Here is a 16,964-nt window from a genome sequence, read left to right on the forward strand (position 1 = left end):
GCCAGTCTGAATGAAATTTTTGGGATAAATTCTGGTGTCTCTTTTCCACAAACTTTGGATAGAAGTAACAGGTGCGGAAAAATTGGTCTTTGGGCACCTTCACACCGTAACCCTATAGAGGTACTCTTGATGAAAGCCAGAATTGGCCTTGCTGTCAAAAATTGCATTGATATGCACCTGTCAAACAGGTGCGGAAAAATTGGTCTCTGGGTGTTAATAGTGCCCATGAAACCTACACCAAAAAATTTTTTTCAGATGAAATCAACACCCACAACGGCAAGCAGCCTAGAAGTCCTGCAGAAATTCCAGATCCCAAAAACACTTAATCGAGGCGAGGATTGAAAAAATTTTGAAATGCATCACTTAGGCAGCTGCCTTCTCCACTGCTTCTCTCTTGACCAACAGAAGCCTCAAAACTACGTCTTCCAAGACACTGTAACCTACCAGAGATGGGAAAACCATTAGATAAACTTCTCTTTAGGGTGTCCTCAAGAAATTTCATCTTCTGCACTCTCTGTGGGGATGGGATGAGTTCTGAGACTTTTCCCTTGTAACGGTGGTCAAGGAGGGTTGCCAACCAATATTGATCCTTCTCCTTTACGCCACATATTCTTGGGTCCTTTTGCAGGCTTTGAAGCATGAGGGAGCCCATGCACTGCAAATTTGCAGAGGAATGAGAAGCAGACTCCTTGGGATCACTGAGAATTATATTATCTGGAACTGCCTCCTCTCGGCCACATACTACTCCCAAGGTTTCTGGTGATGGAAAACCATCTCTTACTATTTGACGTATGTCTTCCTCTGCTTTAATGCCTCCAAAACTGCCAGAATCCTCCTCCTTCTCCTCTTGTGTGTTCTGTGGTTTAGGAACAATGGTGTCTGCATAAAGTGGGCCTTGAGAGGAAAGGAAGTCCACCTCATCCTCCCGCTGCTCTGCCTCGAGTGCCCTGTCCATGCAGAGTCTGCTCCAGCTGGAACACAGCAGGGATTGTGTCACTAATGCATGCATTATCAATGCTCACCATCCTTGTGGCCTCCTCAAATGGTGACAGTACAGTTCATGCATCCTTTATGAGCAGCCATTGGCGTTGGGAAAAAAAGGCGAGCCGGCCTGAGCCTGTTGTTGTGCCATACTCACAACGGTACTCTTTGACAGCCCTCTGCTGCATGTGCAGCCGCTGCAGCATTGCAAAAGTACAGTTATAATATAATAAAATACAAGAGGATTAAAAGGGTCCTGCTCAGAAGAGCTTACAATCTAATAGGGTGGGGCAGGTGGTACAAAAGGTTGTAACTGTGGGGAATGAGCTGATGGAAGTAGTAAAAGATCAGTTGGAGACGTGATAGGCTTCCCTGAAGAGATGAGTTTTCAGGGATCGCCTGAAGGTAGCAAGAGTAGGGGATAGCCGGACAGGTTGAGGTAGCGAGTTCCAGAGGATGATAGAGGCTCTGGAGAAATCCTGGAGATGAGCATAGGAGGAGTAGATGAGAGAGCTTGAGAGTAGGAGGTCTTGAGAAGAGCAGAGAGGATGGTTTGGATGATATTTGGAGACAAGATTGGTGATGTAGTTTGGGGCAGAGTTGTGAATGGCTTTGTATGTTGTGGTTAGTATTTTGAATTTAATTTGCTGGGTGATTGGGAGCCAGTGTAAGGTTTGGAGGAGAGGGTTGGCAGACACTGAGCGGTTGGTAAGGTGGATAAGTCTGGCAGCAGCATTCATGATAGACTGAAGAGGGGATAGCCTATGGAGAGGCAGGCCAATGAGAAGGGAATTGCAATAGTCAAGGCAAAAGATAACGAGGGAGTGAATGAGGAGCTTGGTGATTTCATCTGTTAAAAAGGGGTGAATTTTAGAGATGTTATGGAAGTGAATTCTACAAACTTTTGACAACGATTAGACTTGGCGCTGAAATGACAGGTCAGAGTCTAGGATTACACCTAGTGCCCTGGCGTGAGGGGAGGGACTGATGGTTGCATTGTTGATTTTGATGGAAAAGTCATGGAGGGGGGCACATTAATAGCTCGGTTTTAGAGAAATTTAGTTAAAGGAAGTGGTGCAACATCCATGCTGATATATCAGTTAGTAAGTTAGTAATGCAAGAGGAGACTGAAGGAGTGAGGTGAGGAGTAGACAGATAGATTTGGGTGTCATCGACGTATAATTGGTATTGGAAACCGTGGGCAGTTATCAAGTGACCAAGGGAGGAGGTGTAGATAGAGAAGAGAAGGGGTCCAAGAGCAGAGCCTTGGGGGACCCCCACAGAAAAGGGCAATGGAGAGGAGGAGACAGAGTTGTAGGTAACACTGAAGGAGCGCTGTGATAGATAAGCAGAGAACCAGGATAGAGCAGAATCTTGGAGGCCAAGGGAATGTAGTTTATTGAGAAGGAGCGGGTGCTCAACAGTTTCAAAGGCCACAGAGAGGTCAAGTAGTAGGAGTATGGAGTAATGGCTGTTGGTTTTAGCAGTTAGTAAATCGCTAGTGAGTTTTAGTAAGGCAGTTTCCGTGGAGTGTTGTGAGCAAAAGCCAGACTGTAATGGGTCAAGAAGGTTATTTTCACTGAGGTAGGAGCTAAGACAGTTGTAGACAAAGCGTTCTAGAAGTTTAGAGGTGAATGGGAGCAATGAGATGGGTCTTAAGTTGTTCAGGTTGGTGGGGTCCAGCGAGGGCTTTTTAAGTATGGCAGTGATCTGCGCATGTTTTAGAGGGGAAGGTGCCACTAGAGAGGGAGAGATTGAAGATGTGAGGGAGGAAGCATAGGATAGAAGAAGAGGGTAACCATAGTAGTTATGAGGGAACAGGATCCAAGGGACAATTGGTTAGGTGGGCATCTGAGAAAAGTTTTGTAACCTCTTCAGTAGTAGCCAATTTAAAGGAGGAGAGTGTTAAATGTGCTGTTAGGCAAGGTATGTTTGGTGGGGAGGATGTACACACAGTGGAGGTGTCCTTACGAATTGCATCAATCTTGTCCGTGAAGTGATTGGCAATCTCTTAGGGACTGTATTATGCTGGAGGATACATCTTGAATTTTACCCATGCTCATTTGACTACCTGTAATAGGTGTCATGGTGGTCTGGTGAGTACATGTTTGCCTAATTATCAGTGGAGTGGCACTCATTTCTCACAGCAATTAAGAATACTCCATTTTTGACGTGGATTGAAGAATTTGGTGGTGGTTTTATGGACTTTATTATTTGTTACACATAGATTTATGAGCGCGGTATGGAATTTATATTTAGTTTCTTGTTTCATAGCTTGTTTATGAATAGCTAGTTGCTGTCAAACAAAGTCCCTTCTCCTAGACCGGCTACTATGATAGACAGAACACTGGTCCAATGTCAGTCCAGGAGGCAGGACTTTGACAGTGACCGGCTATTCGAATACAAGCTGTGTCTCAGTGGGAGATCCCCACTCTGTGTGATCCGGCAGCCAGATCCTCACGATTCCTCCCTGCTTGACTTGTGAGCACTGATAGGCTGCACCGATGGGCAATGATAGGCTGCACTGATGGGCAATGTTAGGCTGCATTGATGGGCACTGTTAAGTACTGGTGAGGCTGCACTTATGGACATTAATAGGCTGCACTGATGGGCAATGATAGGCTGCACTGATGGGCTATAATAGGCTGCATTGATGAGCACTGATAAGCACTGATGAGGCTGCACTGATGGGCACTGATGAGGCGGCACTGATTGCCAATGATGAGGTGTCACCGATGACCACTGATGGGGCTGCACTGATAAGGCAGCACTGATATTCTGCATGGATGGCCACTGATATGCTGCACTAATGGGCACTGTTAGGGTGCACTGATGGGCACTAATGAGGCTGCACTGATGGCCACTGATGAGGCGGCAATGATGGGTACTGGTAAACTTCACTGATGGGCACTAATGAGTCTGCACTGATATGCTGCACTGATGGGCACTGATGAGGCTGCACTGATGAGGTGGCACTGATAAGGCGGCACTGATGGGCACTGATATGCTGCACTGATGTGCACTAGTAGGTTGCACTGATGGCTACTGATGTGGCGGCGCTGATGGCCACTAATGAGGCGGCACTCTTAAGCTGCACTGATAAGGCAGCACTGATATGCTGCACTGATGGGCACTGATGTGGCTGCACTGATATGCTGCACCGATGGGCACTGATAGGTTGCACTGATGGACACTGATGAGGCTGCACTGATGGGACTGTACTGATGGGCACTGATAAGGCTGCTTTGATGGACACTGATAGGTTGCACTGATGGGCACTGATAGGCTGCACTGATGGGACTGTACTGATGGGCACTGAAAAGGCTGCTTTGATGGGCACTGATAAGGCTGCACTGATGGGCACTGATGAGGCTGCACTGATATGTGTTATGTTAATATTGGTAAAGTTGTTGTTATTATTTATTTTTATAACTTAATTCTGCATAGAACATTTAACAGTGTCATTTCATGAGATAATTTACGAGGGTGTGTGTAGGGGTGGACTCTTAAGGCCTTGCTAGTGGCTCAGGACTTTTAAATTTTGAGCCCTGCCCTAATCAATGTTTCTACTACAAACTAGGCACATTGGACACCAGGGCCTTAGATGGTAATTTTTTTTGCCCTGCAGCAGCTGATGGAGATATAGTGTCAAGTTCTGCTTACTTTTGTATTTTTATACTCCAATCAGCTATAGAATTATGACCACCCACCATAACCCGTTGAGGCATGGACTCCACTAGACCTATGAAGGGATGCTGTGGTATCTGGCACCAAGCTGTCAGTAGCAGATCCTTTAGGACAGTTCTGTAAGTTGTGAGGTGGGGCGTCCATGGATTGGACTTGATTTTCCAGCACATCCCACAGATGCTCGCTTGGATTGCGATCTTTTGAATTTGGAGGCCAAGTCAACATCTCAAACTCACTGTTGTGTTCCTCAAACCATTCTTGAATTCATCCAACTAGACCACCTTCTTCCATTGCTCCATGATCCAGTTCTGATGCTCACATGCCCAATGTAGGAGCTTTTCGGTCAGCATGGGCACCCTAGCAGGTCTATGGCTACGCAGCCCCATACACAACAAACTGCAATGTACTGTGTGCTCTGACACCTTTCTATGGGAACCAGCATTAACTTTTTCAGCAATATAAGCTATTGGATTGGACTATTGGCTTCAGTTTTGGGGTTGCTCTGACCCAGTCTTCAAGCTATTACAATTTTCCTCCTGCCATTGTCGCTTGAATCCTTATGCCGCACACACACGGTCGGATTTTCCGATGGGAAATGTTGGATGTGAGCTTGTTGTCAGAAAGTCCGACCGTGTGTATGCTCCATCGAACATTTTCTGTGGGACTTTCTGCCAACAAAGGTTTGCTAGCAGGTTCTCCAATTTTCCGCCAACAAAACTTTGTTGTTGGAAAGTCCGAATCTTTTGTATACAAGTCCGTCGCACAAAAGTTCACGCATGCTCAAAATCAAGCAGAAGGAGCCGCACTGGCTATTGAACTTCCTTTTTCTCGGCTCGTCGTACGTCTTGTACGTCACCGCGTTCCCATGTTCGTAATTGTTGGCCAACATTTGTGTGACCGTGTGTATGCAAGACAAGTTTGAGCCAACAACCTTCGAACAAAAATCCACGGTTTTGTTGGCGGAAAGTCCGATCGTGTGTACGGGGTATTACACTCTGGCATTTTTTCTGCTCTCAACACACAAATTCAGGAACAACATGTTCACATGCAGTCTAATATATCCCACTGACTTACTGGTGCAATTATTGAGCACCATTAATTGCATTAATCATTATTCACAATTAATCTTTTTCCTTCCACTTCACAATTATGTGCCACTTTGTGTCCCAATAAAATACATTTATGTTTTTGGTTTGGGGGTACGAATACTTTTTCAAGGCACTGTATATCTAAAACCAAAGTATTTTTATTTTGGTTGAGTCAGGAATGTTTAAAACCTGACGCTTTTTTTTTTTAATCTGTGTCCTAATCAGAAGATTTTCTTCCACATTCTGTCCCATAAACACAAAGGGAGGTGAGATGATATTGCTCCATGGTGAGAGAAGTGCCCTCCTCTTAGGCCTATTTTACATGGGTACATGGGGCCGGTAAGAACAAGTGGCTGAGGTTTTGCCACACCCCCGGTCACCCACCTAAAGAGTAAAATTACAACCAGAACAGGCTGTGCACATGCTATGGCAAATTTAACACGGCATGCCGAGCTGACAGGTAGCACTGCCAGGTCAATGGGGCCACGCTGCAGGTGCAAGCCAAACTCGCGCTCCGAAACTTCCTTTGGGCAGCACGCATCGGGCGATTTGTTGCGTGACAATAGCGCCAAAATCGCACCACGTTTAGGGTACCATTAAGAAATAATGGCATTGCAAACGTGTACAGTGTTTTGACGCAATTCTGGAATCATGGTCAGAATCGCAGCGATTCCGCCCGTGAATCAAATGTGTGAACAGAGCCTTACTGATGCATCTTTATGGCTGCCTATTCATAATAGAAATGTTTATATATATTTTTCTTTTTATTAAAATTTTCAGAATAAAGTTACAACCATTAAAAAAATAAGTCAATATCACAATTGTATTTATTTTTATTAAAGGGCCATGTGTAGCTGGAGTTGTGGGCCTTACTATGCCTCGTTACTGTCTGTTTGGAGACACAGTGAATACGGCTTCACGAATGGAATCCACGGGATTGCGTAAGGCTTAATGATTATCCCACATAATTATACATACTGTACATTGGCGGCTGTTACTGATATGGCTTTATGACCACCCGAAAGTCATTGATCAACCTTCAGCACTGACATTGGGAGCACAAGGGTTTTGATCATAAACAAAGGATTATGGTTACAAATAAGCCCATTTCAATCCATCCAATCGGATCCGCCTGCTCAGTGGGGGATCTCTCCGCTGATCCCCGCTGAACAGGCAGATGACAGGCCTGTGTCTGTCCCGCTATGCGGACACAGCCTGCTCCCTTCTATGGGGCGGTTGGATGGAAACAGACTGCATGTCCGTTTCCATCCAATTGTCATCCGATCCGATCTGCCCAAAGGATGGCAAACGTATCCCCATATGCCTGTTTTTAGATTGGATGCCAGCGGGTGACAGCGGACACATATCTCCTGATATTCGCCACCCCATAGACAAAAATGGGTGGTCCAACCTCATTAGTCTGCTGCTGTGAAAGGTGCCTTAGGGTTAGAGCTTGCTCACACCAAGTGTGTTGATCTGCACTAATCAAAGAAGGCACATTGCAAGGCCATTGAAAAACCATTTGATCCAGTGGCGGCTGGTGTTTTTTTTTCGGGGGGGGTAATGCGGCAGACAACCACCCATCCCCCCCTCCCCCCCTGAGCAGCACCCACCCCCTGCTGTTTGCCAGTCGGTCCAGCACTTACCCCATCGGCAGCAGGTGGCAGGCAGCAGGCAGCAGGCAGAGTGGTGCAGCAAGCTCCGGTCCTCTCCTCCATGGCGGCTTCCAGCTCCTCCCCTCCTCCTCCTAGGCGTCCAATAGGATTGTCTGGGGGGTTCAGCCAATCGGGTGACCGGTGTCAAAACCCGCTTCCCGATTGGCCGGGAGGAGGATCAGTGTTACAACAGTGAATGCTCATTCGCTGTTGTAACACACCCGGGTAGGATTGGTGCGCACCGAACCCACCCTATACTGAAGCCTATTAGAGCCTCTGGGTCTAATTGGTGCTTCAAAAAAAAAAAACAGCCTCCCCGCATTGGAATCCATGCGCTGGTGTTCTGAAAGGGACTAACACTGCCACTTGAATGAATAATAATAAACTACTGTATAAACTGCTAAAGTGAATAGCGGCACTGTAAATGAATAACTAAATTAACATTGAATAATAAAAGAATGACAAGTGATAAAGAAACAAAACAAAAACAAAAGTTCATTGACTCAATAAGTCCTTAAATGTAACAGTGATTAATCAATAAATGCATTGAAAGCAGATTCAATATACTGTATTTATTGGCGTATAACACTCACTTTTTCACCATGAAAATTGAGTGCAAATAGCGTGTGCGTGTTATACGCCAATACTTCAGTTTTAGCTGTCTCGGAGGGGACAGGGAGGGGGGGCAGGAGGAGCACCGTCAGATTACATACAGTGAGAATCTACTGTTTACTTGGCGGCCTCTGTAATAGGAACTCCTGTCTCCTGGGCCGCCATTGGACCACTGTTCTGTCTATCATAGGAGATTCTCACTGTATGTAATCTGTCGGCGCTCGTCCCGCCCCCCTCCCTGTCCCCTCTGGGCTGCAGATGGGCATCGATCAGGCTGCACTGATGGCAATGGTGAGGCTGCATTGATGTGGACTGATGAGGCTGCATTGATGGCACTTGTGAGGCTGCAGATGGGCATTGATCAGGCTGCATTGATGGTAATGGTGAGGCTGCAGATGGGCACTGACCCTTATTTTACTTCAAAGTTCCTTATTTAAAATTTAAGTTTTTTTCCTGAAACTTCCCTCTTAAAATGAATGTGCGTGTTACACGCCTGTGCATGTTATACGCCGATAAATACGGTAGTTCATCCACCATACCACGTGCAAACGGTGATTCCACTCCCCTCTGGGTGTCCACTTACCAAATGAAGTTGCCTTGCACTCTCATGCTCGGCAAATAAGCATCAAGCCATATAGGGTTAAATCATCAATCGATCTCCCATCCATGCGATTGATCTCATGGAAAGATCAACATATATGAAAACAAAGTGCAGTAACGTTTGATCAAATTTATTAAAAAAAAGGTTTCAAACATTGTACTTACATAGGTTAAATTAAAATTGTGCATGTGATACATCCACTGCAGCAGCGTGAGACTGGCAAAGCATGGTCACAACAAACTCAGTGTGTAGTAGTATCTCACCCACACCGGAATCATCACCACCAGAATCATCACCGCCGGAACGTCACTTCCGGTATTGCGTCTGATGTCACTAATGGCTGCTATACAGCCACGTACAAACGCGTTTCGTCATCACAACTTACTCATGGGATTTAATTTACTTAGCCTGCTTAATATTTAAAGGGACAGCACAATTTTTTATTAGGAGTAATGGGTAAAAAGTCCTCTTATCTGTATGAATTCCAAAGTCCATAATATTTATCTATTATATAATATTTGCAATTATATTTTGTGACATGTCCTTTTTTTTATCCCATCACAGCTTACAGAATTCACGTCAACCAAAGCACAGTGGCCACACTTCGCACTCTACCAGAAAACTATAAAATAGAACTTAGAGGAAAAACAGAATTAAAGGTAACTTCAACCATTAAAGTCATATTGGGCCTTCACAATTTGAAATACTTAGACCATTCCTCTACCAGTTTTCCTTGAAAGCCCCTTCATAGCTCAGGTTGCCACAACAAAAGATTGACTTTATTATTTTATTTTTTTCCAATTGATAACATTGGCATATGTTTGAGCATATAGTAAATGCAATTGTCAGGTGTCCACAACCTTTGGCCATATAATGTATTACGGGTTGACCTGACAAATTTATTGAAGGGCAAGTGTATTGACATCATTTCTTCTATTAAAAATTATTCACACTGGTTTAAGGAACTTTTTGGATGTTCCATTATGTATACACAGGACTTTTTTCAGCGGGAACATGGGGGAACGTACCTGCAGCACTAAACGTATGTAATGGGACTCTGGGGTGTGCTGGAGGACCTATTGATGTTGGCTGCTGGTGGATCTATTTTGCTGGTGGAGTGGGTTCTATGTTGCCTGGGGGGGAATGGGTGGAGTGTCTATTGTTGCTGGGAGGGATCTCCTGTTGAGGAAGAGGTCTTATGTTGCTGGCAGCTGGGAGGTCTATTAATGTTGGTTGCTGGAAGATCTATTGTTGCTGGTGGAGATCTATTTTTGCTGGGGGGGGGGGGGGGGAGTATTTTTTGCTTGTGGGGGGATCTATTTCTGCTAGTTGCAGGAGAATTTTTTTTTACTGCTTTGCTTGTTGTTATCATTAACAAATAAATACAACTTACTTAGCACCACAAAATGATACTTGTTTCTGTTTTCTCTAAAAGGGGCAGTACTAGGAGGTGGATAGGGGATGGAATGAAGGAAAATTGCTTAGAGGTGGGTCAGGGGTGGAACTAAGGGACAGTGCTCAAAGATGGTTAGGGGTTGGAACCAAGGGACAGTGCTCAGAGGTGGGTAGGGGTGTAACCGAGGGACAGTGCTCAGAGGTGGGTAGGGTTTGGAACCAAGGGACAGTGCTAAGAGGTAGGTAGGGGGTGGAACCAAGGGACAGTAATCAGAGGTGAATAGAGGGTGGAACCAAAGAACAAGGCTTAGAGGTGGGTAGGGTTTGGAACCAAGGGTTAGTGCTAAGAGGTAGGTAGGGGGTGGAATCAAAGGACTGTATTCAGATGTGGGTAAAGGGTGGAACCAAGGGACAGTAATCAAAGGTGAGTATAGGGTGGAATCAAAGGACAGGGCTTAGAGGTGGGTAGGGGATTGAACCAATGGACAGTGATCAGAGTTGGATAGGAGGTGGAACCAAGGGACAGTGCTCAGTGGTGGAAAGGGGGTGGAACCAAGGGACAGTGATCAGAGGTAGGTAGGGGGTGGAACCTAGGAACAGTGTTCAGAGGTGGGTAGAGTGTTCAACCAAAGGGCAGTGCTCAGAGGTGGTTAGGGGGTGGAACCAAGGGACAGTGATCAGAGGTGGATAGAGTGTGGAACCAATGGACAGCGCTCAGTGGTGGATAGGGTTTGGAACCAAGGGACAGTGCTAAGAGGTAGGTGGGGGAGGGGTGGAACCAAGGGACAATGATCAGAGGTGGCTAGGAGTGGAACCGAAGGACAGTGCTCAGAGCTGGGTAGGGAGTGGTACCAAGGGACAGTGCTCAGAGGTGGATAGAGTGTGGAACCAAAGGACAGTGCTCAGAGGTCTGTAGGGTTTGGAACCAAGGGACAGTGCTAAGAGGTAGGTAGGGGGTGGAACCAAGGGACAGTGATCAAAGGTGGGTAGGGGGTGGAACCAAGGGACAGTGATCAGAGGTGGCTAGGGGTGGAACCGAGGGACAGTGCTCAGAGGTGACTAGGGGGCAAAAACAAAGGGTGACTCGGAAAGGGGAAGTACCTGCACCTATTCTCTGAGAAAAAAACCCCCTGAGTATACATAAAAGTGTGATGGAGATTCCAAAAGCGTGTATGAGGCTGAATACATGGGGTAAACTACAGAAAAAAAGACCCATAAGTGTTTATAGAAAAATATCTTAATGTAAATTTTACATGTATATATTTTGATCCTTTATAGTAAAGTGTGATACACAGCATTTTGAATTGTGTTGTCTGATTTTGTCAGACTATATCCTGTAAATGCATCTCAACCCATTGAAGGAACTAGCCTGTACCATTGTGGATCACGGATGGGAGGGTTCTTTTCTTTCCTTGCTTAACGTAAACTAAAAATGGTATTCTTATTTAGGGAAAAGGTGTGGAAGAAACCTTTTGGCTAGTTGGAAAAGATGGATTTAACAAACCTTTACCAAAGCCTCCAGATATAAAGCCAGGGTAGGTATTTCACCTTATTCACAACATGATCGGAGAAGCCAGTATGCATGTTATGTACAGCCTGTCATAGGCAAGGATCTATTTTATTTTTAATTTTTTGCTTAAAACTAACACATTTTAAATGTGAAAATTTCAGAGTTAACATTAATCTGTTTTATTTGGTATGATGTATACCAAGGTGTGATTACCGATAAAAGAAGAACAAGACATTGTTCATCATGTAGAAAAATATTGGGCATTTTATAATGTTTAGGCTTTTTTGGCTAACTTTTTTGCTTGGAAAAGGGCATAAAATGTCTTTCCTCTTATGCCCCGTACACACGATCAGACTTTCCGCCAACAAAACAGTGGATTTTTGTTTGAAGGTTGTTGGCTCAAACTTGTCTTGCATACACACGGTCACACAAATGTTGGCCAACAATTATGAAGGTGGGAACGTGGTGACCTACAAGACGTACGACGAGCCGAGAAAAAGGAAGTTCAATAGCCAGTGCGGCTCCTTCTGCTTGATTCCAAGCATGCGTGAACTTATGTTACGTGACTTGTGTACACACGATCGGAAATTCCGACAACAACGTTTTGTTGGCGGAAAATTTGAGAACCTGCTAGCCAACATTTGTTGTCGGAAAGTCCGACAACAAATGTTCGATGGAGCATACACACAGTCGGACTTTCCACCAACAAGCTCACATCCAACATTTGTTGTCGGAAAATCCGACCATGTGTATGGGGCATTAGTGGAAATGCACTCCTTGATCTCCCACTCCAGTGCTCTATGCTGCCATAGATTATTATCAGGCACCCCTCATCACAAGTGTCCTTACACAGACCTCTAGTGTTGAGGAAAAGAGGGGGATGCCTGACAAGGTCAGTAAGTGTGGAAGTGTGGTCAGATAAGTGTGATCAGAGAAGTGTGGTCAGAGAAGTGTAGTCAGAGAAGTGTGGTCAGAGAAGTGTGGTCAGAGAAGTGTGATCAGAGAAGTGTGGTCAGAGAAGTGTGATCAGAGAAGTGTGGTCAGAGAAGTGTGGTCAGAGAAGTGTGGTCAGAGAAGTGTGGTCAGAGAAGTGTGATCAGAGAAGTGTGATCAGAGAAGTGTGGTCAGAGAAGTGTGATCAGAGACGTGTGGTCAGAGACGTGTGATCAGAGAAGTGTGGTCAGAGAAGTGTGGTCAGAGAAGTGTGATCAGAGACGTGTGATCAGAGACGTGTGATCAGAGACGTGTGGTCAGAGAAGTGTGGTCAGAGAAGTGTGATCAGAGAAGTGTGGTCAGAGACGTGTGATCAGAGACGTGTGGTCAGAGAAGTGTGGTCAGGGAAGTGTGATCAGAGAAGTGTGGTCAGAGAAGTGTGATCAAAGAAGTGTGGTCAAAGAAGTGTGATCAGAGAAGTGTGGTCAGAGAAGTGTGATCAGAGAAGTGTGGTCAGAGAAGTGTGGTCAGAGAAGTGTGGTCAGAGAAGTGTGGTCAGAGAAGTGTGGTCAGAGAAGTGTGGTCAGAGAAGTGTGGTCAGACTCTTGAGCCTATTGTATTGTGCAGTCTTATTTAGACATGCTGTGCAGCAGCTATAACTGGAAAGTGCAGGTAAGACTTAAAAAAATTTTGGTTGTTTGTACTATGTCTTATGACTGAATATCTATTTCTGTGACTTCAATTGGGCTTTGATATAGGATGCATCTGTTGCAGTTTGCAAATCATCTGTGAATCAGTCTGAGCCCAATTCTATTCAAAACATTTTTTTTGTTTTGTATGGACTTTGGAAGAGTAAATACTGCTGTCTGTGACCCCGTTGAGGACATTTCACTTCATTTCCTGTGTCTGTGACAGCTGAGCAAAAGGGAGGGGCTTTTACTGAGACAGAAAGACACAGACAGTAATAATAGCCAGACAGAGGTTCTAACCCTTTCAGATGTGTCCTCAGTGGAAGGATTTCCTATTACTTCATCTCCTGACATGAATAATAACCTAACAGAGGTCATCGGTTCAAAACAAAAACAAAAACTTTTGTTTGAGCTGAGCTTGGAGGGTTGTGTCTCTTCTTTGTAAGCCAAACTGCATTGTGTAATCTGATCTCCCTTCTGTTCAGGCCTATTTTACAAAAGGAGTGGTTCCTTAAAGCTTGCACCTCTCTGGCTGTAAGTGGTATCTACACTATATTACCAAAAGTATTGTGACACCTGCCTTTACACGCACATAAACTTTAATGGCATCCCAGTCTTAGTCCGTAGGGTTCAATATTGAGATGGCCCACCCTTTGCAGCTATAACAGCTTCAACTCTCCTGGGAAGGCTGTCCACAAGGTTTAGGAGTGTGTCTATGGGAATGTTTGACCATTCTTCCAGACGTGCATTTGTGAGGTCAGGCACTGATGTTAGACGAGAAGGCCTGGCTCGCGGTCTCCACTCTAATTCATCCCAAAGGTGTTCTATCGGGTTGAGGTCAGGACTCTGTGCAGGCCAGTCAAGTTCCTCCACCCCAAACTCGCTCATCCATGTCTTTATGGACCTTGCTTTGTGCAATCCCTGTTTTTCAAGCTTGGCCCCTTAGTTCCAGTGAAGTGAACTCTTATGCCGCGTACACACAACCGGACTTTCTATCAGAATAAACTCTGACGGTCTTCCAGACGGAGTTCCGCCGCTGAAACGGACTTGCCTACACACGATCACACCAAAGTCCGTTCATTTAGACGGGACTAGAAAAGGAAGTTCAATAGGCAGTAGCCAATAACTGCCCTTGCGTCGTTTTTGGTCCGTCGGAATAGCATACAGACGAACGGTTTTCCCAATAGGAATTGATTCCGTCGGAAAGATTTAAAACATGTTCTGTTTCTAGGTCCGTCAGGAAAAAAAAAGTCCGCTGAAGCCCACACACATTCGGAATATCCGATGAAGTGATTCTGTCGGAACTTTTTCTGCCGGAAAGTCCGGTCGTGTGTACGTGGCATTAAGGTGTCAGCATACCAAGACATTTTGGACAATTTCATGGTCCTAACTTTGTGGGAACAGTTTGGGGATGGCCCCATCCTTTTCCAACATGACTGCGCACCAGTGCACAAAGCAAGGTCCATAAAGACATGGATTAGCGAGTTTGGGGTGGAGGAACTTGACTGGCCTGCAGAGTCCTGACCTCAACCCAATAGAACACCTTTGGGATGAATTAGGGTGGAGACTGTGAGCCAGGTCTTCGTGTCCACATCAGTGCCTGACCTCACAAATGCGCTTCTGAAAGAATGGTCAAACACTCCCATAGACACACTCCTAAACCTTGTGGACAGCCTTCCCAGAAGAGGTGAAGCCGGTATAGCTGCAAAGGCTGGGCCAACTCAATATTGAATCCTATGGACTAAGACAGGGATGCCATTAAAGTTCATGTGCGTGTAAAGGCAGACGTTCCAATACTTTTGGTAATATAGTGTATAAAATATTAATTTGCAGTATTTCATATTTAACCGAACATAAGAAAGGCCATAACATCAGTTCACAAAAGAATGATTCATGTGATATTTACATTGTCATGCTTTTTTTTCTGCTCCTTTTAATTAGCCTGCTAAATTTACCATAGAAGTATAATAATGTTGAATTTTTTTTCCGAGTTCTGTATGTGAAAGTCAATTCAGAAAGAATGCCGTAATCACTTTGAGAATATTTTGACAAAATGTTATCATTTTGGCAACTTGCATTTCAGTCATTTTGTCAGGGTGTTTTTTAAAGCTTTAAAAAGGCTCCTGAAGGTTATGGAGGTTCAGCATCTATGTAGGTTCATTTAGCATTTAGGTTCTAGTTCAGCATTAGAGCATTTTTTTTTTTCATTTGTTGCACACATGTAAAAATCTTCATTTTTGGCCATAAAATTACTTACCCCCTGAAACATTATTTATTTTCTAAAAGCAGAGGCCCTGTAGAATAAAAAGAGGATAGTTGCAGTTTTTTTTTATCTCACATGATATTTGCACAACTGTTTATTAACCCACATTTTCACAAATGTAGCAAAGTCCCGGAGCCCATGAAGCCCAATGGTGACCTCCAGAGATAGGGACCGCTGACACCTTTCAGTGTAGAGTGGGTTACAAGGCATGGTGGGTTTAATGAAAGAGGAACAGGTGGGCGCCAGACACTTTTTGAATACAAAGAGATTTATTGTCTCTTAAACAGAACTATGGGAGAGAGGATTAGGGCCAGGACACCATTAGGTAGATGCAATGTTAATTGGCAGACTCCGAGACTTCTATAGGTAGACAGCTATACAGGTGAAGCCCTCCAGCAGGACACCACTTCTGTATAGGTAGGACTGCTGTCTCCTATAGCAACAATCTTGTAGCTGTTACTAACGGTAATGTATTCAACTATCTGCAACACGAACAGTTCCCTTTACTCCACACTCTATCATTGTGGGTCTTCACTCAACGAGCTCCCAGTCTCTCACACTAGACTTCAGATCCACTAGCCACTGGATCCCTTGAGCTCTTTCACTGTAGCACTCAGTATCTTCCTCAAGCGTCACCCCTGCTTCCCTGCTGGGTCCCTGGTTTGGTACTCACAGATACTACTCAAGCTTCACCCCTGCTGACACGTTGGGTCCCTGGCTTGGCACTCCACAAGCGTCGCCTCTGCTGTCAGGCTGGGTACCTGACTTGGCACTTGCTGATGCTTTCCCACTTCTTTACCGTCCCCGGCTGGCGAGAAGTCTGCTCTGGTACTGGCTTCAGCTTCCTCACAATGATCACTGGTAGCAAGGTGGATGGTCCCTTTGTGGCGACAGCTTCCCCTCTACCTCCGACCACAACTGGTTCCCTGGCCAACGGACCGTTACTTCTGGTTGGGTGGAACTGTTACTTCTGGTTGGACTACAAGCCTGCAGTCCCAACCCTGCACTACTTCTGGATAGGCACTCAGAGATCCTAGCAGCCAGATGTCCCCGGGATAGGCCTCTGCAATAATATAAACCTAAACCTAAAATAAAACCACCTGCCAATGACATGGCCGCAGCCAGACACCCGAAGAAGCCGGTAGAAGATGCCATGAGGGACCTTGGACATTTGAAGGAGAGGCAGGTATTGCGAAGTTTAGTTCTGCTTTAAGTTAACAGACAAGGAATTTAATATCTTCCTCAAGCGTCACCCCCGCTTTCCTGCTGGGTCCCTGGCTTGGTACTCACAGATACTCCTCAAGCTTCACCCCTGCTGACACGTTGGGTCCCTGGCTTGGCACTCCACAAGCATCGCCTCTGCTGTCCGGCTGGGTACCTGACTTGGCACTTGCTGATGCTTTCCCACTTCTTCACCGTCCCCGGCTGGTGAGAAGTCTGCTCTGGTACTGGCCTCATCTTCCTCACAATGATCACTGGTAGCAAGGTGGATGGTCCCTTTGTGGCGACAGCTTCCCCTCTACCTCCGACCACGACTGGTTCCCTGGCCG

General features: G+C 45.3%; 1 protein-coding gene across 2 annotated transcripts in view; it reads left to right on the forward strand.

Annotated features, from left to right (window-relative positions):
• The window catches only part of LOC141126853 (retinal guanylyl cyclase 2-like), a 211,856-nt gene that overhangs the window by 167,926 nt on the left and 26,966 nt on the right, over positions 1–16,964 (forward strand). For both annotated transcript variants that reach the window (XM_073612862.1, XM_073612863.1), the window contains exons 16-18: positions 6,599–6,697; positions 9,189–9,283; positions 11,469–11,554. In XM_073612862.1, coding sequence (XP_073468963.1) covers positions 6,599–6,697; positions 9,189–9,283; positions 11,469–11,554 — 280 coding nt within the window. The remainder of the gene's footprint in view (positions 1–6,598; positions 6,698–9,188; positions 9,284–11,468; positions 11,555–16,964) is intronic.

The sequence above is a fragment of the Aquarana catesbeiana genome, linkage group LG02 (assembly GCF_042186555.1).
Source record: "Aquarana catesbeiana isolate 2022-GZ linkage group LG02, ASM4218655v1, whole genome shotgun sequence".
NCBI lineage: Eukaryota > Metazoa > Chordata > Amphibia > Anura > Ranidae > Aquarana > Aquarana catesbeiana.